The sequence below is a fragment of the Propithecus coquereli genome, unplaced genomic scaffold (assembly GCF_000956105.1).
Source record: "Propithecus coquereli isolate 6110/MARCELLA unplaced genomic scaffold, Pcoq_1.0 Scaffold26, whole genome shotgun sequence".
Lineage (NCBI taxonomy): Eukaryota > Metazoa > Chordata > Mammalia > Primates > Indriidae > Propithecus > Propithecus coquereli.
In genome coordinates, this window is record NW_012148174.1 from 9,067,632 (window position 1) to 9,095,305 (window position 27,674).

General features: G+C 36.1%; 1 protein-coding gene across 1 annotated transcript in view; it reads left to right on the top strand.

The window, feature by feature from the left end:
• Window positions 1-27,674, top strand: part of GRID2 (glutamate receptor, ionotropic, delta 2) — a 1,246,697-nt gene that overhangs the window by 899,940 nt on the left and 319,083 nt on the right. Inside the window, exon 9 of the mRNA XM_012647158.1 lies at window positions 11,453-11,554. Within this exon, the coding sequence (XP_012502612.1) occupies window positions 11,453-11,554 (102 nt within the window). The remainder of the gene's footprint in view (window positions 1-11,452; window positions 11,555-27,674) is intronic.

The window sequence follows — 27,674 nt, forward strand, 5'->3', positions numbered from 1 at the left end:
TTTGTAAATTTTTTTGTTGAAAACTAGACATGTGAATATAATAATATGAGAACTCTGGAAATCAGATTTTCCCCCTTCCTCAGGGTTTCTCTATTTTTGCTTTTGTTTTAATTCTTGTAGACTGTTCCTGTGCCAAGGATCAGTATAAAGTGCAAATTTTAGGTCTTCTCAAGTGTTTTCTGAGTCTGCACCTTTCCTTGGGTAGACATGGGGACTTTCTAATTTCTCCTGTATATGTGACTACTTTCAAATGTCCTATAGAGTTTAATGTCAAGCTCTCAAAAGGAAAAAAGAGAAAAATGAAGGCGGAGCAGGCACTGGCCATTTAAATCTCCTGGAAGTCACTTTAGTCAGAGGGTTAGGGATTTGCAACAATGAGGGAAGATATGACAACAGAAGCCACCTAGCTCTTTCTGCACCTCCGTGATCAGAAGCAGCAATTAGAGTAAAGATCCTCAATATCTGTAGTATACAGGATCCTTTTTGCTCATGCTATCTCCTGCAGACTGTATATAAGCTGCTCCTGGCACACATGTATGGCTGCCTGCCATGGGACTTGGGGTGGGGGATGGGTAGCTGGTACTGTGCTAAGAGCTAAAAGTGACCAACATTAACCACAATTTACCATCCAAGCCTTCTCCTGCAAGTTTCAAGCCTTTAATAGAACTGCAGAATTCCGGAATAATTACCTGGGATAGATTCTGCCAGTGTTTAGGTAGGGAAATAGGTATTTTCTATTTTGCCACCTTCCCAGAATCCTCTTCCTTTCTGATCTTGCTTCTCTCCTTGGAACTTGGTGAGAATCAGGTCTGATTCTGATTTTTGTTGTTTGTGAACCATGGAGGAATGTCTTCTGGTTTGGGGATGCCACCACCTCCTACACAGCTCACATTTGACCCACTACCTTGGTTTTCTCCTCTGGTAACCCAGCCTTATTTTTTTCTTGATTTTTTTTACTTGATTGGCTTCCAAAAATGAAAAAAAGAAAAACTGTGAGATTTGTTAAAGTCCCAGGACCATAAATCATACATCATCACTTCTGCCACATTCTATTAGAGACAAGTCACACAGCTAACTCAGATTCAAGGATGGGGTGGATCTTAGTCCATTCAGCCTACTATAACAAAATACCTTAGACTGCATAATTTATAAATAGTAGAAATTTATTTCTCTAGATGTTGGGAAGTCCAAGATCAAGGCATTAGCAGATTCAGTGTCTGGTGAAGGCTCACTCTCTGCCTCATAGATGGCGCCTCTTGCTGTGCCTTTATATAGCCGAAGGGGTGGACACTGTGTCCTCAAATGGCAGAAGGGAAAAACAGCTTCCTTCAAATAATTTTATAAGGGCACTAACTCCATTCATGAGGGCAGAACCCTCATGTCTTACTCGCTTCCCAAAAGGTGCTTAATCTAATTAGGTTTCGACATGTGAATTTCGGGAGCACACCAATATTCGGACCATACCGGGGGAATGGACTTTATATCATGATAGAAGAATGGATAGGAGGAATTATCTGTGGCCATTTTGCAGACAGACTACCACACAATGTTCTGCTTTTTCTAATTGTTTTCTTTGATGAAATCTGATCCTTTCTCACAAATATCCCCCTTCTTTAAGTATTGAATTACTTAGTATTTATATCACTCTTTTTGGAATTAATCATATACTGCCTTGGGGAATTTGTTGTCTTTTTAAAAAAAAAAATTCATGCTTTGCTTTGTCATTTCAAAAACATCACAAACTCTTGGAGGTGAAAGATGATGTTTCCTTGAATCCCATAACACCAGTATATGTTTAATATGTAATTGTCTTCTTAATTGCAAATTTTGAGTGATAGGAGAATAATGTATTTAAACTATGCACAATGGTTGCATTACTGTCCACTAGATTACTTATTGCTAAATCTCTTAAAGATTATTGTGATCAATCAGTACTGACCTCCTCTTCCAAATACCCCAGCCTTTCTCATACATATATATGTGTGGTTACAGCTAAGAGTTGCCAATGGACATAGATATGGAGAAACATATTTAGGAACATTAATAAAAAGAATAATTAGAAAAACACATAAATCTACAGAGAAAAAATACTTTCTTGAAGTATGCTAGCATTTTCAACACGCCTGATTTGAAGTTCATGATTTATGGAAATTTCAATTGTTCAAATGTTTGAAATACTCTGCAATGAAATAAAAATTATCTTCAAAGCTGGTAAGAATGCTTAGAGGCATAGTTAATCATCTGATGATTCATCATTACCAGTGAAACTCATGCACTTCATCCTCATTTAATATAAGCACAGGCATCTGATAACAAGGGAGCTGAAAAGGAAGAATCACTCTTTTCTTTTGTCTAGTGACCTAGACAAAAGTATCATGTCAGTGTCGGCACCAGATCAACTGATTTCAATAGTTGATTGTCCTGCCCAGAATGAGAGTGATCTGGAAAACTTGAATGAGAAATCCTCTCTTTGTTCATCACAGGAGAGACTCCTGGTGTGACTCCAATCATTTTCAACCATTGTATAATCACAAAACTAGACAGCATTTTATGAGATTAACTTATTTGTCCCACACCTGAAAATAAAATCTGTATGCCATAAAATTCTTCCATGCTGCTGAGATTTAATTTATCCTTTGAGGAAAATAAGACCCATTCATTCATTCAACAAATACTTATTGTGTGGAAACTATATATTAAGCATCATTCTAGTTGCTTGCTATACTTCGGTGAATAAAACAGGCAAATATCTCTGCCTTCATGGGACTTGTCTCCAAGGTTTCCAACTCCCTCTAACAAAACTGTCTTGGCAGAGGCTCCTGGGGAAGTCCTCCTCCCAAAGTGCTCAGTAAAAAGCCTCTGAATGAAGGCTCCTGGCCTAAGAATGAAAATATGTATAAAACATCGGCATGCCAGGGGTCCTAAGTCCTTGACTGCAACCCCTTTCAGAGATTGCAGTGCCTTGGCTGTGCACCAAGTGGGTGTGGGGAGGGAAGCTTTCCCCTGTGATGGTCTGCCAAGCAGAGCCTTTGTACTGCCTAGGGCTGGGCACAATCACACAGAGGTTTTTGGCCAGGAGAGAGACTCCTCAAGAGGATTCTGCATTCTTGAGAGGGCTTTCTTCTACAAGTTTCATCCCCAAAAGTTTCAACAGTTTATATTTCATTGTTATGTTGTGATTCTCTTTAGTGAAGTAGAAATAACTTTCTACTCTAAACTCTTTCTAGTACAGGTACATGGCTTAGAATGGGGCCTGATACATGAGAAGTACTAGATATGGGTTAGGTATTACTCTTATTATTATTGTTGTTACTATTGTTGTTGCTATATAATTGTTCAATTATAGTTCTAATATGAAAATTTATTTTATCCTATACAGGGTTAGGTAATATCATTATTCCTCATACTGAAGGCTTTTGAAAAGCATTCCTTGATTTTCTGCACTCAGGAAGAATTAGAATTAGAAATTCGCCATCCAAATTAAAAAGGAAAAAAAAATCGCAGTGAGCACAGTGTCTTGGCTATATAAGGTCCTTATTTAAGGCATCATGTAAGAAACAATCAAAAATCACTGCAAAATGTATTAAGTTTCTTGTTTAAAAATTTAAATTTGTTTAGGATTCAATAAACGTTGAATGTAATAAAGGGGGAAAGGAAACAAAAGGGTATTTTTTCCTGAACTCGTGAAATTTACAAAAAATTGGTTCAATAAATATTAATCATATAACATATATATTAAAAGCTTTAACTATGATATTACTATAAAAGAGAGGAACATGATTCTGTATTAGAGTGACATGAGGTAGCCTGGGGATGGGGACAGGAGGTCAGGGAAAATTTACCCTAAATTGTAGGTGTTTACATTGAGATCTAAAAGACAAGTAAGAGTGAATTTAGTAATTCACTGGAGAATGGCAGGTATCTAAGTTTGTTCCAATCAAGAAAAACTGTATATTCAAAACCATTGGCTCTAAAATTTGGTTATACTTTGGAATCATCTTGGTAACTTTAAAAAAAATGATGCCCGGATCTCATACCTAGAGATTCTGATTTAATTGGTATGGCTTTGGCATGGGGATTTTTTTAAGAACTCCCCTAGTGGTTCCTATATGCTTCAATGCTTTAGAAACAATGTTTAAATTTCTAAGGCAGGACAGTTATGTCTTTTTTTTTTCAGCATATTCTGGGGGTATACAAATGTTTAGGTTACATATATTGCCTTTGCCCCACCCGAGTCAGAGCTTCAAGAGTGTCCATGCCCAAGACGGTGTGCACCACACCCATTAGGTGTGAATATACCCATCCCCTCCTTTCCCCTTCCACCTGCCCCGCACCAGAAACTGAAGGAAGACTTATGTGGTTGGAGTTCGAGGAATGAGAAGGAATAGGGGTATGACATGAAACTGTGAATATGAATAGTGCCAAATCATGCATGTCCTAATAGGCCACATCAGAAATTTAACCTTTATCTTGAGAACAATGGAAAACTATAGAAAGATTTTAAGCAGATGACAGAATATATAAATTTATGTTTATGTTGGCAATATAGAGTAAACATTATAAAAGAGAAGCTATGAAGTTCACTTGGGCTAGGCTGGTGGTAAGGAGATGGAGTTAAGTGAATTCAAGAGATTTTTCATTTAAAGAGGTGAAATTGGCAGACTCTGGCAATGGATTGGATATGAGACTGACTTTGGTTTCTGGCTGGTGGAACTGGGTGGATGGTAGATTATGAGCTTAATCTTATAAATATTTGAGCTTCCTTTGAGAGATCTAAGCAAAGACAGTGACGTGGTAGTAAAATACAAGGAAATGTCTGGGATCAAGGTTTTTGATTGTTTGGGAATAAAGATCTAAAGTGCAATGGAAATGCTTTATTTTAACCATGTTGGTTTCATAAAAATAATTATTTTCCTTGTACAAAACACTGTAACAGGCACTGTAATAGACACAAGGATGATTAAGATGGTGTCCCTGAGCTGAAGTGGTTAATTATTTAATGAAGGAGATATGAAAGACAGTAAGAATTTAATGTGATTTTTAAAATGAATATCCCTTTAAAATATTTCAAGGTAGAATGGAATGGAAGAGAAGAAAATCCAGTAACTTTTATCAGGCAGTAATGATTAAATGCTAAAATAATATTAGAAAAAAGTCTCATCAGATAGAAGAGGAAAGCTAGCAGAATTTGAGTGAGAAGAATCACTCTGAACAATCATAATAATTGTCAGGGGTACAAGACAGTAGAACACAATCTCAGATTGGAGGCATTTTGGTTTTTCATTCAGCTTGAACTGGAGAGCCAAAAGAAAGAAGAATAGAGAGGACAGCAGGAGTTTTAATTCATGTATTTGTTTATTAGGACCTGCCAGGTACCAATGCACCAATACTATCATAAGGACTAAGAGTACAACAATGGACAAGGTAGACATCATTCTGACACAGAGTTTTTTAGCTTGTATCCTATTGAAAATAAGTAAAATAAAATAGCTTGTTTATTTGAGAAAGTGTCCCTAGTTAGCTTTTGCAAAGGAAGCCAGTACAAACAATGCCTTCACTTAATAAGGTTAAGCAGCCAGTCTATGAGTCTGCCTTCCCTGTGTGTTAGAGCAAGTTTTAGGGCAGTGGTTCTCAACCTGGCTACAAATTGATGTCACCTAAAAGACTTTAAAAATACTGATGCCTGGGACCCACCCCTGGGGCTTCTGATGTAATTGTTCTGAAGTTTGGCTGGGGCGTTGGCATTTTTGAAAGCTTTCCAGGTGATTTTAATGTGCATCCAAAGTTGAGAACTATAGCATTAGAGGCATATTTTATCACTCAAACTAGTAAGTCACCTGGAGAATGAGACTGAGCAAGGAACAAAATAGTTCTGATTATATAGAAATAATGATAACAAATACTTCTTTAGTCTTTGTGTGCCACGAACACTTCTAAACTTTTGATATATAGTAAATCAATAATAATTTGAACAACCCTATGAAGAAATCACTTTTACTATTCCCATTTGAGAGATGAGAAAACTGAGGCCCAACAGCACACACCCGGCAGGTGTTAGAGCAGGTGCTTGAACCTAAGCAGTCTGGTTCTAGAGTTTCTAACCTTGACTGCTATGATATATTGCCTCTAAATATAGAGTAATAGTAATCTTGCACCAAGAAGAATTATAAAATAAAGAAAAACTTATAATAATGGTGGAATACCATTAAATTACTTAGATGCCAGTTGGTAACAGAATGGTTATTATAATTGCATAAAACATATTTGATCTATTTACATATATATACACACATATATGTGTATATAATTGTGTATGTGTTTCTTCTCACGTTTATATTCTTCATTGGTAGGAATCAGTTAACAAGTTCATATCGTTATATAGTATAGAAGCTTTTGTTCAGTGGTGAAGCAAGGAGATAGAAGTGGTTGAACCATGTGATTTTTTTCCTGACATTTCAAAGACATTTTCTCCTAAAGGAAACTCAAGTGCTAAGGCATTCCACATAACCTAAAGAATGACTACTAGTTCATGGTAATGACCAAACTGTAGTAATAGAACCTTAAGAGCATATAATCATCCTCTAGGGAGCATGTCTTACAAATTGAATTTATTTTACAGGTGGAAATGCCATAAAGAAAATTATTATTGGACGGATTACTGGCACACTGCATTCCTACACATGTCAAAAAGGAAAATATCCCAATTTAACTCTATAAAACATGTATCTGAGTCAACCTGCCATGTGTATTTTTTACACTTTTTTTCCCATTAAGGAAGCAATATCTACCAGATAAATGCTGTGCATTTCCAAATGGCTAGCTTTCAAGCTGCTTTGCCTATGCTTTTGTTGTTCCCTCTTTTTGTTAGAAGACTGAGAAAGCAAGTAAATGAAACATAGTAGCTGGGAGCGTACAGCCCTCAGTGCCTTGGATATTTCATGTCCTGCAGCTGGAGTTTTGGTAGGACAGCCAGGCTTCGTTTGTTCCATATGAGTACAAGCTAATAAATGCAGAAAATTCCATTTGGTATTCAATTAAGAGCTCTCTTGACTCCTGTTATTAAAGCCTACAAACTATTGAGCGTAAAATTAAAGTTGAGCAGTTCAGCTCTTTTGACATTATAACACTGCCTGAAAAATAGTGATGTGAAAACCAAGAATCAAAAGTCATCCCTTACAGCCCATGGACAAATAAAAAGTGGAAATATTGAGGAAAAGAGAGTAAATATATAAAACTTGATCATTAGTACGCATAATGTTAGGAGCACGCTACTGTGATCATACAGATACATCAACCAGTTTGTTGAACACAAGATATTACGTTGATTTTAACAGACTGCTACAAGATTATTATTGCCAAAGCTTCAATGAAGGAAATAATTAAAGCACTAAGCATTTTTAAGGTTTTAAAATGACTTCAGGTGATAACCAGAAATACTATAGGAAATCGATATGCTGTAATTGAAAGGAAATTGAATTGTTCTTTACTTTTGTATCCTTCCTAAATTTTCTCTTGACTGCCAAGCTACAGAAGATAGTGAATCTTTTTTTGCCACTGGCAGTGTGACTTTTTGTAAATCTCATGTGCTGCAGGGGCCACTTTTATTGTTTTTTATTTAGAAAGCACTCAGCTGAATATATAGTATGAGATTTTGTGTGCATTATCTTTATTAGTCTTTGGCCTCATTGCTAAAAAAACAGAAACAAAACCAGAAACAAAACTAGACAAAACAACCTTCTTCCCATAGCAAGCAAAGTCAAATTAATGAAATTTCAAACAATGAAACCATAGGAGTTGTTACATAAGCCTCACACTTGAACCTAAGTGAGATGCTTTTAGTTTTTAGCAAGTACTATGCCAGTCAATCTTGCTATGCTGCAAGAAATATTACCCGTTGCAGATACAAATCAATTTGAATCTGTGTAAACCTCACTTATTTTTACTGCATATTATCAGGAAAATAGAGTTATTACAATCAAACAAAATAGCTTGAAGTGAACCTTAGGGAGATGAGTAGATATGAATAGAAATTAAGGAATTTTAGAACTTGAGAAATCCTTCAAAATGATGTGGATAATCAACATTTCCTCTGTGTGCTGCTGCTGTTTAATTTCTCATTCATCTTTGCCATACATTTTGAGAAGTATCATCAGGATTTAGGATAAATAAAAGGTATTCCATGCTTACTTTTTAGGAAGCTGTCACACGAAGTATAGAGTTCCAAAAATATTTTTGACAATGTCTTGTCCACTTCATTTTTTTACTACTTTGCTTTACCCAATGCCCTCTTGACTGCTTAAATGGATGAAAGATAGCATAGGGGAAAGAGCAGAACCTTTCCATCCTCAGTTTCCTCTTCTGTAAAATGGGAATAATAATAGTTATCTTCCTCAAAGAGTTGTTTTGAGAATTCAATGAGTTTATGTAAGTAGTCAGATGATTGGCACCTACTATGTACTATATAAGTGTTATAATAATTGTTATGAAATTATGATGGTGATGAGATACGCCTTTTAAATTTTATTGCCAAGATGTGAATCCACTAGCTATTATTTTGAGTCAACAACTTAATAATTCTGAGCCTCAGTTTCCCAAACTATAAAATAGAATTATCATCTCTACCTACCTTAAATAGATCAGGTTTATAAAAAGGATTCATAGGCTATAAAACAACACAAGGAAGAACACTGAATGTGGACTTTTAATAAAGAACTAATTTAAATCCTAGTTTCAGCTCTTAGTAGATGCATGACCTTAATTAAGTTCTTAGTTTCCTTGTTTATAAAATAATAATGGTAACAGCACCTTCTCATAAAATTATCTTGAGGCTTAAATGAGATGATGTCTAAAGAGCTCAGTACCATGGCTGACACATGAAAATATTAAACAATGTTCAAAAATATATTTAATATAGGATATAAGTGCTATTTTAATTTCTTAATGATATCTGTGTTATATCACATTTTGATATGGGATAAGAGAATCTATTTTATTTATGTGGTAGTTTTCCAGATAATCTGTATCCTTAACATTCTGTAGCCCAAAATTCAGTCTTTGAGCATCTAGTTCTTGATGTCCACAGCTAATATTTAGGAAACTTTGGAGTTTGTGCATATGAAGGAAGAATTGAGCTAACTAAAATGAAGTCACCAATCCTAAAATCCATACCACTGTTATTAAAAAGAACAACTATAAAACTGCTATTATCAAAACACATGTGAGTCAGACAGAAAAAAAAAGAGAGAATACAGAAAAGTGAGAATCCTTCATCAAACAGAGGAAATAAACTTTTGTCTTATGATCTATTAATGTATGAGACAGAGTCTAGCCAAACATTAAAATTTAAAAAAATGAGAAGAAACATCATACATGGTATAAATAATGATTAAGTCACTGCCTAGATGTGAAGATGAGATGTGTTGACCTATTCTACTTACTTCAAATGTTTTGGTGGTGGTATTTCAAACCTCCATTGACCATATTTAATTATATTTAAAGGAGACCATAATTCAGAATAAAATTAAAAATTATCTATTTTAAAGTGTTTGTCCATAGCATTGTTGAAACAAATCGCTTAACAAATTTTGTTGCTAATCCAGTAGCAAATATTTTGACTACTCAATACACCAAAATGCTATAGTCAAGTTGACACTAATAGATACCATTTATTTAGGCAAACTGACAATAGGTTTGCCCAACTTAAAAAACAACTCCAAGGGGTCAGACAAGTTGGCAGCTTAGATTTATTTACCATGAACAAGATTATGCCCTAAAAGCTATTTGTTAAGCTTAAAATTAAGTAATACTGTTGTAAAATGTGGAGATAGCACATTGGAAATTTAGCACTTCATTTACTGCATAGATCATTTTTTTTCACCAATATTATTTGGTCTAGGAAAATAAAATCCTCTTGAAGAAGTAATTATAAAAAGTGCACATCAGGGAATGTAATTGAGGATAGACTTTTGTTGACCTCAGAAGAGAACAAAAGCTCAAAAGAAATTTCACAAAGTTTTAAATTTGGCAAGAGGACTACAATATCTCTGATAATTAGACTTTCAACACATTTGGATTTGCTAATTGGATCTAAGTTCTAATTAGACTCTTTATGTAACTAAGAATGACATATCATTGTATGACTTTAATGCGCTTTTACAGTTGAAACCAACAATTAGCAGCATTTTCCAAATTATTTTAATAAGGAAAAAGTTGGCTTTGTTGTTTATATTGTGACATCCCTTCTTTTAAGATATATTATGTACATTTTAGTTTCCTTAATTAAATTCCTTTTGAGAAGCTCAAAGAGAAACTTGGGTTATAATAGGAAGCACCTAAAATCTTTTATTTTGGGGGGAAACTTGCCAGCCAGTATTTTGATGACTTAGGAAGCCACAAACAAAATGCAATACAAGGAAAGAAATCAAAATCATCAGGAGGAAACAGCACAAACATTTGCCTCTATAACCATTCAGTTAATCAAAACAGTCTCTAAATATGACTAAAAGGTTTGTTACATTTTTAAAATGTGCAAATGCAGAAGAGTTTTCCAAATGTGAAGGCTCAAGGAGCCGGTATCAGGACCAACAGCATGACATTTCTTCCCCAGATGTGCATTGCAGCATTCTCTCTGCAGCTTTGCTCCTTGAACAGTTATCTGGTAATTCAAGTCACATCATCTCTTTCTTTCCTCCTTATTTTTGATCGAGAGTCATCAATTTTATCCCATTGAGATTTATAGGCAGTAATTTTAAAACTGGTAGCCTTCAGATTTGGGTATTACAAGAGATAAGAACTACATGAGAGTATAAAATTAAACCAGTATTTTGGAGAGCAAAGAGCAGTGAATCATTGTAAGATTTTAAGGGAAAGGCTGCTGCCAAAATATTCCAAGCAAATTGATAGCACTGACAAAAAAAGCGAATTATATTGTTTTATGTACTGTGAATACTTTGAAAACAACAAAGCCATATACATGACGTTTTCCTCAAATAAAAGCAGTTACCCTTCTAATCACATTAAAAATATTGTAGTTTTTCCCAGTAAAAGCAGTATATGATCAAATTAAAACTATTGAAACTATAAGAAAATCTAATTTGTGCAGTAATTGATATCTTAGAACAGACGCTATGCTAGAATTATATGCGCTATTATTTCTCCAATTAGCGCATTACTGAGCCTGAATTATTGATGTATATATAGCTCCTCATTAAGTCAAATGTCCTCAATGAGCCTTCTAAAGCATGTTGGGTACTGTCATATGCCATACGATGATATTTAAAAGCAGAATGACATTTCTGATTGCTTCATTTACTGTTAAAAATGAAAACCTGTGCAGGACACTTTTGATACCGGTTATTTCGAGAGCTATCACACAGTTTTCCGTAAGGTCTATCCAGTGGTGATTGGACTGTTGTTCAGGCAGAAAAGTGACCAGAGCCATTTTATCTTTCAGCTTGGGTGCTGGAATCCTGTCACGGGTCTGAATGGGTCACTGACAGATAAGAAACTGGAGAATAACATGCGTGGCGTGGTTCTACGTGTGGTGACTGTTCTGGTAAGTCCTAGCTGCGCCTTGTGGTTTCGGCTTCTAGCGGTTACTTTAGCCTGTATTTCTTTAAGTTTTATTCATGGGAGACATAATTTCAAGAGAGCTTTTGACAAATTCTGACTGTGCTTTCTAAGGTGGTTTTAATGATCATCTTTTCCAGCCTTCAGTTTATGTGGATCAGGACCAGAGTTTTCCAGGCTTTTAAGTACAGCACTTGTGTTAGCAACTTCCTTAGACATTTAAGACACAATTTCCATTCTTCTACAGTTTTCTGTATGTGATATAGCAAAAGTATCTCTCAGGCATCCTCTCACTGAAAGTATAGTACATTCAAATGATGATAACCAGGCCAAACAATGGTAGAGCTGATAAAATGTATGCATTCGGTAATAGTAAAATATTAGCAGACTGAGACAATCCTTTTCCAGTAAGGATCTACTTCAAAGGAAAGATCATCAGTCGTTTAAGATATTTATTGAATGTCACCTATTCCATGCTCAGTGCTGATTAATGAGGACGTTGACAAATAAATTAGACAGATATGATTCTGTCTTTATGGAGCTTATCACCTAGCGATTCTGCGCATCTTAAATGGGATTGTAGTAGTCTCCCGTTACCTGCAAGGGATACATTTCAAGATCCCCAGTTGTTGCCTGAGAGTGCCAAAACCTATGTATACTATGTTTTTCCTATACAGTGACATTGTGTAGGGCAGGTAGTGTATACGCCATGGATATGCTGGACAAAAGGGTGATTCACCTCCTGGGTATGATGGTGGAAGAACAGGAGACTTCATCACGCTACTCAGAATCATGTGCAGTTTAAACCTTTTGAATTGTTTATTTTTGGAATGCCCCATGAAATATTTTCAGACTGTGGTTAACTAGAGGTAACAAACTGGAGAAAGTGAAACCACAGATAACTGAGGATTCCTGTGTACATGTGAAACCTTTGTTACTATTCCACTTACTTATTAGAAAAATCAATATATGGTAACTATTATCATAATTCTATGTATCATCATTTTCTCTCCTAAAAACATATAAAATAAGATGCTAACAGAAATATTCTTAAACAGTAAAATACTCTAATGGGTACTGTCTAAATAGCCATAAACTATGAAGATATGCATTCTCCTCATGTTTAACCTTGTGCTAGTTTATAGGATGTTTCAAAACCTAATAGTCCATAGTTACTAAATTTATTTTTTTTCAGAAAAGCCTACTTGTTTTTAAATTTGAAAAAGCCTTTTTATAGGCTAAGTAAATTGCAGAATTAGTAATAATAAGAGTCAGTCTTTTTGATATGTTGATGCTAATTGGAATGTTCATCCAAGTTTATAACACCCAATGCTGCCCTTTGTACACTGTTCAATATAAACAGACTCAATGTAGTTTCATTGTCGAAAAAAGGATCTGTGAATATTCTCTATAAAAGGAAATTCAAGTGAGTAGCCTATGCCCTTTTTCTGGGGCTTATAATTTATTCCTAGTTATGGTTTTAATAAGGGTTTCATTGTTTTCTGTAAATAATTATATTACAAATATTTCACAACTTAAATGTGAATATAATTCTGTATGTACCTAAGGGTAGAGATATGAATTTTTATTAGTATGCTAATATCTAAAATAGACATACAATTAAAGTGCAGCAAACTATTAATAGCCTTATCCCAATGATTAATATGGAAACTCTGGTGACAATTGCAATAAAGGATAATATATGTCTTTTGTTTTTCTTTAAGAAAAGAAAACAATTTTTACCGCAAATTAACCTTATTCATTTGTTAAGCAATTATTACTCACTATATGATAGACTTGGTCATGGATATAGATAAATAATACATAGACCCTGTCCTCAAAGTATGCATAGAAATTTGTTAGGTTGATTTACACACAACAAAATAGCTAAGATTTACTAAGTGCAGTTGACCCTTTGGTATCTGTGGGGGATTGGCTCCGGGAACATCCCCCATACCAAAATCTTCCAGTACTCAAGTCCTTGATATAAAGTGGTGCAGTATTTGCATATAACCTACCTACCTTCTCCCATATACTTTAAATCATCTCTAGATAATACAATGCAAATGCTATGTAAATTGTTGTCATAATGTATTGGTTTTATTTGCATTATTTTACTGTCATGTTGTTATTTTTATTTATTGGTAATATTTTTGATTCTTGATGGTTAAATCCACATTCAATTGAATCCACAGATGCCAAACCCAGGGATGTGGAGAGCTAACTGTACTTAATATGTGCCAGATCCTGTATGAAGTACTTTGCATGTATTCTTTTATTCAGTCCTCATAGTATTCCCCAAAAATAGGTACTATTCTGATCTCAAGAATATAGAAGAGGAAACTGAGATGTTCAGAAGTTGAAAAAAATTTGGGGAAGGTTATACAGATAATATAGTACAGTTGAGATTCAAATCCAGGAATTCAAATCTTCCCTCTTAATGATACATTATACTTTCTCCAATCCTACTGTGATAAATGTAAGAATTGAGCTATCTATAGAACTTTATTTGACTTGGGAGTTAGAAATTCTTAACTCTGAATAAGGTGAAAGTGATTTTTATTGGGAAAGCTTCGAAGGGCCAATTATTTTAAATTCCTTTCCAGGCTGAATAAAACGATTACTATTTTGTTCATGAAAGGGTAGTGCTTCACACAGTGTTAATGCCTGTGTGTCCCAGGTTCACCTTCATGACACACAGTGGTCTCTGTTTTTGCAAGCTCAGCCCTGCATAGATCCCAAATATGGTTATTGAGTAGAGATATAGAAACAGTCTGTTTTCTCCAAGTCTTTTGTGATGTATTTATCAGTTGAGTGCCCAGTTGAGTAAAAGGTTGTTACACTTATGACGCTTCCACAATATGCAGCCATTGTACTTAATAATTTTGCATGTTTCCTGTTTCTTCCTAGAATTCCTATGGGAATAGAAACCAGTAATGATCTTATTTATTTCCTACAAGTACCTTTGCAGGATTCCTTATTCTTTGATTTTCATTTACTAAGTCCAAATTTACCAAATTTCCAAAAGAAATGGCAAAGGATACCCTAGACAGATAGGTATTCTTTATTCCAGCAAGGTATTTTATCTCTGAATTCTTTTCTCTTTATTATACCGTGGTGAACTGAGTCAGACAATCTAGACAGACAGGAGGACTGCTTGAGCCCAGATGTTTGCGGGTGTAGTGCACCATGGTCGCGCCTGCGAATAGCCATTGCACTCTAGCCTGGGCAACATAGTGAGGCATGATCTCAAAGAAGACAAAGTAGGAGGAAAGAGGAGGGGAACGTGGAGGAGGAGGAGGAGGAGGAGGAGGAGAAAGAGAAGAAGTAAAAGGAGAGAGGGAGAAGGAGGAGGAAGAAAGTTTTAATTCAAAACTTCAAGAAATCAAGAATCATTCATGTTATGAAATAACGAGTCCACATTTGGTGGGAAGTTACAAGTGATATAAATCATAGAATTTTTTTTCTTTTTGGTCTCAGAGGCAATTATTGTTTGCTTTTTTTCTTACACAATGTTTTCATGTCCATGTATACTAATATTTCATAATTCATTTTCCCAAAATCTGTGGGAAGCATGGAATTATACAAAATCAGTACAATGGGTAAAGGAGAAAAAGAATGAAATAAAGTGCTATTGTGCAGGGTCATGATTCTCTAAGGAAATAGCAATTCAAATAGAAGGAAAAAAACCTACATCTTTTCTCCTCTTGAATTGTGCCTCTGTAGAAATTTTAAGAATATAACCTACTTATAATAAATACAAGTAAAAAGTGAATTTGTCTTTTTTTCATTTTGAGGGACATTGTGACTAATATATAGGCACTAGATTTTTAATCTGTACAGATACAAGAAGGTATGAAGGTTAGATTTACTTATTTATATACATCAGTGTAAAGTCAAGCAATGTACTTAATTTCCTCTTAACATACTTTTTAACAAAGGAAAAGAATACATAATACATGATTAATTTTTTTATTGGAAGTACCTAAACCCATTTTGTTGCTTTTTCTCTACCTAGTCTCCTTTCTTCAGCACACTCATACTGAAAACATTTTGTATATACTTCAAAAAGCACAGGAGTTGCAGTGAAAAGATATTCAAGTACTGTACCAGCTTTTCTTCTTAATAGATCCTTGAATTTATGGAAGCCAAGAAGCTATTCTGAACCTCAAATTTTCTATCTGTAAAAAAGGAATAATAAAACCAACCACAGAGGGTCATAATGAGATTAAATGGGTGAAATTATATGAAAGCAGGTAGGAAAATGCACAGTGCTTCTAAATATAAAATATTATTACCTCTGCAGTAAAACTATGATGTGTAAATTAACTAAAGAAAAGGAAAAAGAAGCATGAGTGATCGTGAAAGTATAATTAATCATTGTCATCAAACTTCAGGTTTTTGTGGGAGGTTATCTGGAGGACCCTAAGGCAAACAAACAAATATAAACTGCAGGATAATGAGTTTTAGGTGCCGTCACTGTTACACAATTTGAAAACCCGCTAATGAGGACCAGAGCAACTCTCCTGCCAGTGAAGCTGGAGCTTCCTAGAGGAAATATGCATAAAAAAACATCTAGCACCAAAAGCAAAAGCAACTTGAATAATGATCTTCAAAAATTTCTGAAAGTTTTTATGATAATTATATTGTCTCATACAAATTGTATTTGATTCCAGGCTAGCTTTAAATAGACTCTATATGTTAATACATAGCTTAAAACAAAATGCCTTCAGTAATAGCTCTCAAATGTCGTTGTCGCTAAGCTTTTTGCTAAGGGCATTGCCCAAGTTTTTGCTACCTAGAGACCTTCAGCATTTTCATCCCTCTACCCCAAAGCTCAAGCTTTCCTGAGGTCTCAGCATTTGAGCCTTTTGAACCTGGAGGCAAGGTTAGGGGACGGGGAAAGTAAACCTGCCAAGAGGCTCCATTGGACAAGTCCTCAGAGCAAGGCAGTGGGAAGGGAGTTGGCGGCAAGCCCAGGAAGCTCCCACAGCAAGGGAGGGCTGCCTGAGGTGGACTCCCTTGGAAGAGTTAGTAAATAATAATTTGGTTCAGGGCTCCAGGCTGTGGATATTTCCAGAGAATGCTATCTAAAATAAACTGAAAGTCACAATAAAATATAGTTAAGTGCCATGTAATAATACTAAATGGAAGTACACAGTATAGCGCTGTGGTTAAGAGCACAGTTCCCGGAGCAGTTCCACTTCTGGGGCAACAGGGTGAGGAGCTCCACGACCCACTTCCCAGCAAAATAAGCAAAGCTGCCAAAAACTAAACAACACACAAACAAAACAACAACAATGAAAGTCTGTAGAAATATTTGCAAATCATACATCTAATAAGTAACTTGTATATAGTATGTATAAAAAATGATTAGAACTCAATACGAAGAAGAAAAATGAACCAATTAAAAATGGGCAAAGGATCTATACAGTTCTGCAAAGAAAGTATACAAATGGTCAATAAGCAAATGAAAAGAAGCTCAACATGATTTTCCATCATGGAAATGCAAATCAAAGCCACAGTGAGCTACCACCGCAAACCCACTGGGAAGGCTACAATTAAAAGGACAGTGCCAACAAGTGTTGGCAAGGATGTGGGGAAATCAGCATTCATGCATTGCTGGTGCAAATGTAAAATGGTGCAGCAGCTTCAGAAAACAGTTCCTCAAATGGTTAAACAGAGTCACTATATGATCCAGCAATTCCTCTCTACATATAATCCCAAGAGAAATGAAAACGTGTCCATACACAAATGTTCACGGCAGCATTAGTAATAACAGCCTCCAAAATGGAAACAACCCAAATGTCTATCAGCTGATGAATGGATGAATAAAATGTGGTATACCCTAAAATGGAATATTATTTGTCAATAAAATGAAATGACACAGTGATAACACGATACAGCATGAATGAACCTTGAAAACAGCATATGCTAAGTGAAAGAAACTAAACACAGTGGACTACATATTATAAGATTCCATTTACATAAAATGTGAATAATAGACCAAACTAAAGGCACATACAGGGATGGAAAGTAGATTAGCGCTGGCCTAGTGCTGGGAGAGATTGGAGGATTGGGAGATGATGCTAACACCAGCGGGATTTATTTTGGTGGAGGATAATGTTCTAAAACTGACTGCAAAGGTGGTTGCACATATCTGTGAATATACTAAAGTCATTGAATTGTACATTTTTAATGGATGAATTGTATAGTATGTGAATTATATCTAAATAAAGCTATTAAAAAAAAAAAGAACAGAGCCTCTAGAACTAGACTGGCTATGTTTAAATCCCAGCTCTCCTACCTGTGAATTTAGGCCAAGTATTAAATTCTGAGATTCTGTTTCTTCATCTGTGGAATAGAGATAATAATATTCTCTACCTCATAGAGCTGTTATGAAAATTAAAGAAACTAGTACGTGGAAAGAACAAAGGAGTTCTAACAGAGCCTGGCTATGTATATATGTTAGTTCTTTTTATGCACAGAGTGTTAAGGGAGAAAATAAAGGAAGCATCTAATTTATGAGTAGGACAGCAGTCAAGGCTTAAAGAATGACACTTAAATTAGTTTTGAAAGAGAGCAGGGATTATCAAGGCATAGATAAGAGAGAAAGCATATCCAGCAATGTAAAGAGTGTACGCAAAGTATGTAGATACAATAGTCTATCAAGAATTTAAAGTATCCTAAAAGTAAATTGAAATATTATCTGAAGTACATGAAATTGAAATACAGGAAATGCCAACAGCCCTTGTATAATATAAGACATTCTTTTTTAAGAGTTCCTTTAGAGGCAACTTAATAAGAAATTTCTCTGTGAATATAAAGGTAGCCCTGCATGATGTAAATAATATGTACCAACAAGTTAAAAATACCATTGTTAGAACTCTGACCGAGTGTAAAGTTTAGGCAAACTGGTGCCCCTTTTTATTATTGAAACAATGTAATCAGTAGACATAGCTCTGTATTGTATATATATTTTGTTTTGTCCTTCTACTGATTGTACCCATCTTATGTAAAAAGGGAAAATGTCATTTTTATAAACAGACACTTGAAGAAAAATGGCCTATGCAAACGATGTAATTTATAGCAACACTGGAGTATGTATTCACTTCAGTGCTGACTGAATAAAATCACCATGAGAATTGATGCATGACAATGGCTTGACAATTTCTTATTCTTTTGCATCACACCAATTTTTGAGATGATCGCCGTCATGCCGACATGTGTTAGTATTGCTATTGCATGTGCAGTAACCATGCATGACCCTATTTTTTTCCTCTTGGAAGCTGAACCCTGAATTCTTAGACTAAACAACAAGTAAATATTTCAGAAATGTGTTATATCATTTACTCCCGAAAAATAGCTTTGCTACTTTTCTCCAGAAGTTTGGAAAGAGACTGACAGAGTCATTTGCAGATTCAAAGATATAAAAACAGTAGGTATATTGACTTCCATAATCAAATCAATATTTGTTAGCATATTGCAGAATATTCTAACCAAAGTTGTGTGAACTGTATTATATATTACTTTCAGAAATGCAATGTACTACTGCATCTGAAAGAAAACCTAATGTTAAGGTGACCTTAAAGTTTTAAGTTATCTTTTGACAATGCCATAGTTTCAGCATAGTCAAAGCAATACAAAACCAGTTCTACTTAAAATTCATCAGAAATGAGCATGAGTATAAATATAAAAACGGGGAGCCATGCTTCTGAAATAGATTACACATTTTAGAGTCATGAAGGAATATCTTAAGAAATTAGCAGACGTTAAAGTTTATTAGTAAATGTTAAAGACAACATTACTAGCTAACTTACTGATAAATCTTATTCTTGGTATTTTAGTATCTTTAAACTTTACTGAAGGCTTCAAGATTTTTTTTTTTTTTGCATTTTGTTGATAAGGCTAAGACTTGTAACTATTCAATAACTTCTTCAAGTTATATATGTGCCAAAAATAAACATTGAATCCTTGTTTATCTAATTTACTTTCAACCATGAAGAAATAATAAGGACTGGACTAAGTTTCTGCCATAAATGACTATAAAACTGAGCAAACTGTGGAAAAACCTTTTTTAGACATTGGTCAATTGGTGGAAACGGACTTTGATACCTAAAAGGTTGGAAACAACTAAATGATCCCAACAGTTATCCCAGCTTTCTGGCTGCTGGCAATTTCCGTACTGGAGGCATGAAGATGTCAATCCAAAACAGAACTTATCAGATTCACTGACTTTAGGAAATAGAGATCAGAGTGTGAGAAAGCTGAAGTGGTTGGTAGTTTTGGAGATACTTTGTGGAAAAGAGAAGGTACAGAAGAAAATATTTGCAGAAATTTGCCATGTGAAGTCTCTTGAGTCTTGGCTGAGTACTAGACCATCGATGCATGGAGAGAAATTCTACATGGTTGGGCAAAGAAAGACAGGAATCAGAACAATTTCCAAAGCTCACACATGATGTAGAGACTTTTGAAAAAGGTTTCATTGGGGGAGGGGGGTCTTATTGTACCAAGACTTAAAAAAATATGAGAAGTATGTATTTATCTTTGATTTCAGTAGTAATTATATGTATATTTATGTAGTAATAAATATTTAGGTGAACAAATGCATATAGATATAAACACCTTGCTATTTCAGCGTTCTAAATATTTCTCTAACCTTAGAAAAGATCCAGCTTGTTGTTAGGAAGATGCACATTCATCTGCCACTTTTGAGTTCTGAGAGCATGTTGATATTGTTGCTGTTTTATAGCTGACATAAATTAGCATTGGGTAAACAAATGAAAAAAAAAAGTCACAGAGCTTTTTCCTTGTTTGCATATTAGAAATCTTCCTGGTCAGTAGGGGAAAATAACCTTAAAAATTACAACATAATAATTGAATTTCAGTTTACAAAAGAAAATAAATTAGGACAAAATCTTGTAGAGAAACTAGTCCCTTTCAAAAGGCCAACGGAGTCTTAGATGGCAGTCTTATAATGAGAGAACTAATCACCACCATGGAACTTGGATTCTTTCAAAGGCACAGTAGCAGGTTTGACCAGTAGAACATTTATCAAATCACTATCCATTGTGCTATATGGTACTCCAGGGTAGTCGGAAATGAGAAGAGATACCTACAAAAAGCATCCAACCTGGGAATAGTTTACTCAACTGTCAGCTTCCAGAATGCAAACGTACTATTAAAATTCGGCTCCCTCTGGGGAGGTGGGAAGGCAGCAAAGGGGAAAACCACCACACTGCATGGAGGTCCCAGGAATGGAAAAGTTGCTCAAGGAAAGGAAGGCAAGCGCATACTTTTCCAGAATACATCCCTTGGGTTTTTTAATGATAAGTCAAAATACAAAGAGGTTTCAGTTTTAAGGTTTTCACACACCTTTGCTCCATGTAAACTGCCTAGTAGTTATGTTAACCTAAAAACAAAAAAGTCCATCATTCTTGGAACTGAATTTGTGACTCTTGCATGTTTAAAATCTTTCAGCAAGGAATTTCAGGTTCTCAAGGTGATGGAAGTTAACATGAGCAAATGAACTTGACATTTTTTAGGATTTTTTTTTTAGTAGGTCTGGAGGATCTTTTTTCTTTTTTTTATTTTTAACCATTGTTAGTGGCTTAATTTTTGAATTGGGAAAATGAAATATTCAGACTAAAATTTTACCCATTGATTCTTATGTAATGTACTCTGCAATTCAATTAAAAATAACAAGCTGCTATGTTGTTCTGAGCCAAATGTAATCTCTAAGACCGTGGTCAATAAAGCACTCAAGAAAATGAGGCATTGAGGACAGAATGGTCTAAAGTCTACTGGGGAATAAAGAAGCAACGATTAGCATTTGAAAGCAAGGTCTTTTACTTTTTTAAAAGTCAAGGAGAATTTAAAAAAGAAGATCATTCATCAAAAGCACAAAACACAGAGTTTGAAAATAATCCTATCTTTGTTTTACAAGTCTTTTCATAATTTTAAGAATGACCTTTGATCATCAGCCCCCAAAGGCAAAATGCATTTCGATACATGTAATGTTACATTTGGGGACACTTCTAGAGTGTGTGCTGAGGAATACAAGAATAAATAGGACCAATGCTCACGTTTTTATCACTCCTAAGTGACATTTGCTCCATCCAATGAAAGACCTAACAGGCAGGGCAAGTGTTAGGGCTGGTTTTATACCACGCGCTCCCATTTATTATGGAATAAAATATAGCAATAGAAAAAATCATACATCTTTATATTTTCCAGTAAATTATGGGAATCTCCCTTTAATTCCTTAATATATGTCCCCATAATTAATTCAATACTAACATCCATATCCAAGTCCTGATACAAGCTGGCAGAGAGGTCATTTTTATGTCACTTATTATTAATTGTAATGACGCTTGTAGTACTGTTCTTTTATATGCTTATCATTTTGTGAAACATAGAATATTGCCCTTGTAGCTTTAGGTTCAGATGTCTCCACATATTTTTGTAAATTCTTACAGATTTTTTTCTCGCTTTTAGATAACAGCACCTCTTTGCTTTCTACTCTTATGTTTCTGCCCTCTAAGCAGGAAATCTTTTCTTTTAAGTTTCCCACTGGGCTTCATAATAAAATCAAAAGAAAAAGGTACATCATTCAGAAAACATTCAGCTCACTCCATGCAGAAAACCTGTCATCTTATTCTTAAAATCTTAGATCGTCCAGGTCAGTGGCTGAAACAGTGAGTGTAGTTTTTACAAAGCATATAGAGTGGAGTTAGCAAAATTATTATGTGCCTTGTTCTCTCCAGATCTCCTTTTAGGGAAGAAACTACTTTTGTTTAGGAAAATGGCTTGATACTGTTGGGAGGAAAACTTTTCCTCTACTCACTTAGTTTCCAATGCTTAGTTTAGGGGCATGCGCATTAACTGGTAATAGGTGATTCGCTTGGGTCCTACTCCAGAAGCTTGACCAGGCAGGAGGGGGCAGACGCACTGTGAGCCTCTACTGCTGCTGCTCTGCTTCATATCCCCTGTCCCCCTGGGGCTGTCACTGGGCCTTTGTGCCAGGGCCCACCTCTGGTGCCAGGTGCACACATGAGGTGGAGCTGGCTTGTAGGACGGGGTGTGCACATGGGATGGAGGCGGTCCACTGGGTATGGCGAGCACGCATGCAGGCCTGGGCAGCTGAGGTGCGGGGCACCTGTGCAAGGTGAGGTCCATGTAGGGTGCAGCTCAAGGTATAGCAGGTGTGCAGGGTGTAGTGGCCCCGCAGGCCCGCAGGGTGTGGGGCAGAGTGGCCCCCAGTGCAGAAAGGGCCAGCGGGTTACAGCTCAAGTGTGGGGCACAGCGGGACCCCTGGACAGAACGGGCCTGTGGGGCAGAGCCTCTACACGGCATGGAGCAGGTCTGACGGGCGCGGCGTTCGTGTGCACAGGCTGGGGCAGGGTGGGGTAGGGAGCGCAGGCAGGGCCGGGCACACAGAGGGTCTATCACCCAGGGCACCTGAGCAGGATGGTGCAGGTCTGTGGTGTCCAGACTCCCAGATCCAAAGGCCCTGCTGGCTTGCCTCCTGCCCAGGGCCTTTCAGGCAGAGGCGGCAACGGCAGCGGGCCGGCTGTCCCAGCAGTGGGCAGTGGGCACTTACTCCGCCCGGTCCCGTGGAAAGTGCAGTTGAGCAGGACTGCCCCGGCCACAGCAGCCAGTGCCAGGCCCGTGGTCTCCTGCTGTGCCCAGGGTCCCCAGCAGTGGCGGTGCAGGGACCCTCCTGCTGCTCCAGTTACAGCAGCCTCGGGGCAAGTGCGAACCTGGGATTTTCTCCTCTGTCGCTTGCTTTCTCACATGCGGGCACTTTCCCTAACGCCTCCGGTCCTGCTGAACATCTCTTCCCACTTCTCACTTCTTCACTTCTTCCCCTCCTCCTCTCTGGGTATTCCCGGTGCTTTCACTCGGCAAATAGAACCACGGTGGCATCTACTCGCCACTCTCCGCTCTCTGGGGGACGGCCCTGTGCGCGCTGCTTCCCGTCCGCCCTCTGGGCCTTTTTACCTGGATCCCAAGTTTTCAAATTTCGGTCTTGCTAGCTTTGTAACCTCAAGCGCACATTATTTATCTACTTTTCTCTAAGTCTCAGTTGTCTCCTTTGTAAAATGACAATAACAGTAACAATACCAGAGATTTAAATGAGGTGATGAATGTAAACTAACACGGATGACGACAGGCATGAAGGGAGTTTTTTTGTTGTCATTTTCTGTTTGCTTCTTCCTTTCGCCCGAAAATATGTTCAAGTTAAGAAACATTCTTTGACCCCGAATCTCCTTTATGCTACTCATTCTTTTCTCACGCAAGTGTCTCAGACTCTTCAGTTCTGTCTTCAGTTTGTCATTTATTTTTATTCTCGAACCACTGAAATTTGGCTTCTATTTTCACTGCTCCAAAGAAACTACTTTTTAAAAATGTGTGTTTTAATCGTCTACGAGACAAATGAAATGGATGCTTTCGGGTCTCATCTCTCTGGACCTCTCACCTCCATGGAGTCCACTGGCAACTCACCCCTGGAAACCTGTTCTCTGGCATCTTCCAGCAGCACCCCCTGATTCTCGGCCCTCTCTGCTCCTGCCTCCTTCATCGGATTCTCTCCCAAGAGTTTCATTCCTGGCTCTTCCTATACTTTACTTCGGAATGACTTCATTTACTTTCTTGATGATTATAAACAAATTTTATTTTCAACACTGGTCTCTCCTTCCTGCTTTAGACTCATTAATCCATATGATTCCTCAGCTCGGAATGGAGACAGGTTCTGGCAGACAAATCTATGTTCCGCCCCAGGAAACTGGATATTTCCAGGGAGTAGGTAGCAGAAGTTTGAAAGAAGCATGATCTTAAGAATTATTTCACCAGCATTTCGCCACTTTTAAGGGACCGTAGCACTTTTCACCATCATTTGAACACGATTTGTGTCATCATCTCTGAGCCAGAAAGGGTTTTGTGTCAGGCAAATCTATGCCGAGGCCCTGCTAACTGGATCTTTCACCATTATTGGAGGAATCGTTTGCTGGAACGGTTTTTCGTTAGAGGTGGAGACTGCAGGTCCTGCGTCAGTCTTGTGTTTAAGAGTTACTTAAAAAAGCATTCTACATTCAATGGCGAAATTACAAAATGTGGGAAACAAAAATTAACAATAGAATCATCCATAATTTTTCCCTTGAAAGGTTACTTGCTAATATTTTAGTGTCTGTCACTGCTGGCTAAACTAAGTTTTCTTATCTATAAAATTGGAGGTAACTATACTCCCAGACTCAGGACTATTGGGCATAAATGTGCAAAAAGCATTTTAAAAGTGCCTAGCACACATTAAGTTCTATATGAGTTTTTACTGCTATTATTATCAATAATAATAATATTTTTCAAATTTTAAACAGCTACACACTGTGGAGAGTTTTGTACATTTTCTTCCCAGTAGCAATATACATATTAATGTTTTTAATGTAAATAGATATTTTCTGTATCGTAGATGTGATGAATAGTTTTTTCAGCATAATCGAAGGTACAATACTTTCTCGTATACTCCCGTTCTCATTATTTGTTTCATTTTCATTATCACCAGCTGACAGAAACTGTATTCTTTTTACTTATTTTGTTTATTGTCTGTCACTCTGAATAGAGTCTAGGTCTAAAAGAATGTTGTTGTTTATTGTTTGTTTTGTTCACTGCTTAGTGTGTGCTTGGCACTAACACGTTTTGAATGACTGAATAGATATCTGAGTTTCTATTTCCCTATAAGCAATATTATTTTGGATAGAAATGGCACTAGTCCTAAAATATTTTTAATTTCTATGTGACCTTTCTTTTTAATATTTATGTGGCTTTTTGCTATATGCCAATGTTTAATTAGCTTCAATTTATGTTTACTAAATGCTTCTATATCCTGATAAAGAGTAGGTCTTATCATAAGTTTCAGTTGATATTTATTAATGTTACTGTGCATGACAATATTTTAACAGGCATATGATTTTATCAACCAGGAAGTTTGTAAATATCATCATCATTCTGAAGTCAAATGTTGCCAGGTTCTTCAGCTAAATGTCTTGCAGACTTCTTTCATTTGGTACAACCAATCACTCCTTGCAGCTGCAATATGCTATATCTCAAAATGTGTTTCTTGATAGCTTATTTAAAGATAGCCATACTTGCAAAATACTCTGTACCTTGTAGACTTTTAACAAATGTTTATGGAATTGAATTGACTCTTGCATGTGGATATGCACTTGTAAGATTTACTTAAGTGTCAAATTTAGCAATATAATGAAAACTTAGACCAAACGAACAATAAAAAATATTGTCCAGGGCTCATATTTAGAAAGCAATCCGAGAGTTTGGTATTTCTGTTTCTATATGGTAATCATGTGGTCCATAAAATGTTTATCTCGTAAAATGTATTTTCAGATGCATGCTAGGGAAAACCAGCAAATGAGAACTAAGGTACTTTGGGTTACTGTGATTGCCTAGTGTCTTTGGTAACCTTGTATGCCCAGTATCAGCATCTTATATTTCTTTCAGATTCTCTTGTAAGAAAACATTTTTTTTTGTTTGCTCCACTCTCCATTAAGCCTCTAAGCCACTAAGATGTGATCAATTCATTATTTAAAAGGAATGTCTAAAATGAAGCATTTTATTTTTAAATGAATCACCTTGCATAACAATAGCTTTAGCTTTGTGTTCAACTTAAAGTAGTTTTATTTAAATAATTGCCTACACGATAGAAATCAGAAATAATACATAAGATATGAGTTTAGGAAGTTAGGTTGACTAAATATTTTTATTTACTTTTATCAGTTATAATTGAATCTTTTTGTTTGGTAAAAGTATTTAAGCAAGGATTTAAAAAAATGTTTAATGCATGTTTTCTAAACATTTAATCCTCCATAAAATCTTTCTACAAAGCCCTTTTTTGTTTTCATTGCACATCCCTATGATCTTCTCTTCTTCACTCCATGCAGCTCAGATATTCTTATCGTTTACAACACCTAGATTGTTCCTTCCTCTCCAACTATCCCTTAGGTTTGTTTTTCCATTGCGGTGTCTTGATATCTCTTTAATAACAAATTTCGTACTTTTAGCCTTTTTGAACTTATAAAAATTTCACATACTCATATATGTTCTATAAAAAATAATGAGGTTTCCTCAAGGAGAATGATGGTCATTAATTCTGCAGATATCAAAGTGGAATATGTCAACCCTGAGCAAAATACGAGCTCACACCATGCATAAAGACAACTCTTGTTTGCTTCAGCCAGGAGCATGTTTTATGAAAAAAAAAAATTTTAAACAGACCATTAAGAAATATTCTTGTTCTCTCTTTAATGTCTTTGAGCGGTGTGTGTGAGCAGAAGTACAGAAAATTTCCATTGACTCATTCCTGGGTTGGGCTATCCAGGCAGCCTGGAAAGTCATGCATATTAAAACCTCTAAACAGGTCTCACCAAAGCCTTGGCAGTAGAGCTTGCAGTTTGTACCCATCAAAAATGTCAGATGCTTTCTTCATACTCTATCACTAGCAAACAATATTACATAGTTATTAAAATATGGGAATTAACTGCAAAATCTGCAAGTTGCAGTGTCGTAAATCAACTAAGCAATTAGCATGAGATTTTTTAAGTGACTGAATACAAATTCAGAATTATGAAGTTATTATCTAATAACTCAACAAGTGATGTGAATAAATCCTTGCTAATATGAAAATTATCAACCACCGAAACACCCTTTTCTACAAGAAGGTCTATGGATCCTTATGCTAATGCACTTAGATTGATAAACTGCAGACACTCTGTGAAAGCTTCGTTTGTTCCAGTTGCTGAGGCTTGTGCTTAGAGAATCTGTCATGCAAATGATCAGCAAATTGTAATTAGCAATTTGTTTTCATTTAACAGGCAAACAGGTTTTCACCATTTTAGACTCAAGTCCTATTAATACTCTTTGAAACTAATTGCTGGAAAATGAATTTTAATAGCAGGATTTTATCATTTCTTTTCCCCTCTTTCCTCTATAATAGACAACTCAAAGCCATCTACTTACACTTTGAAAATACATGTTAAATAGGCACAGGGCATAATCTCTTGTCATCTGGGCTGTTGCCACAGACCCCTAATCCT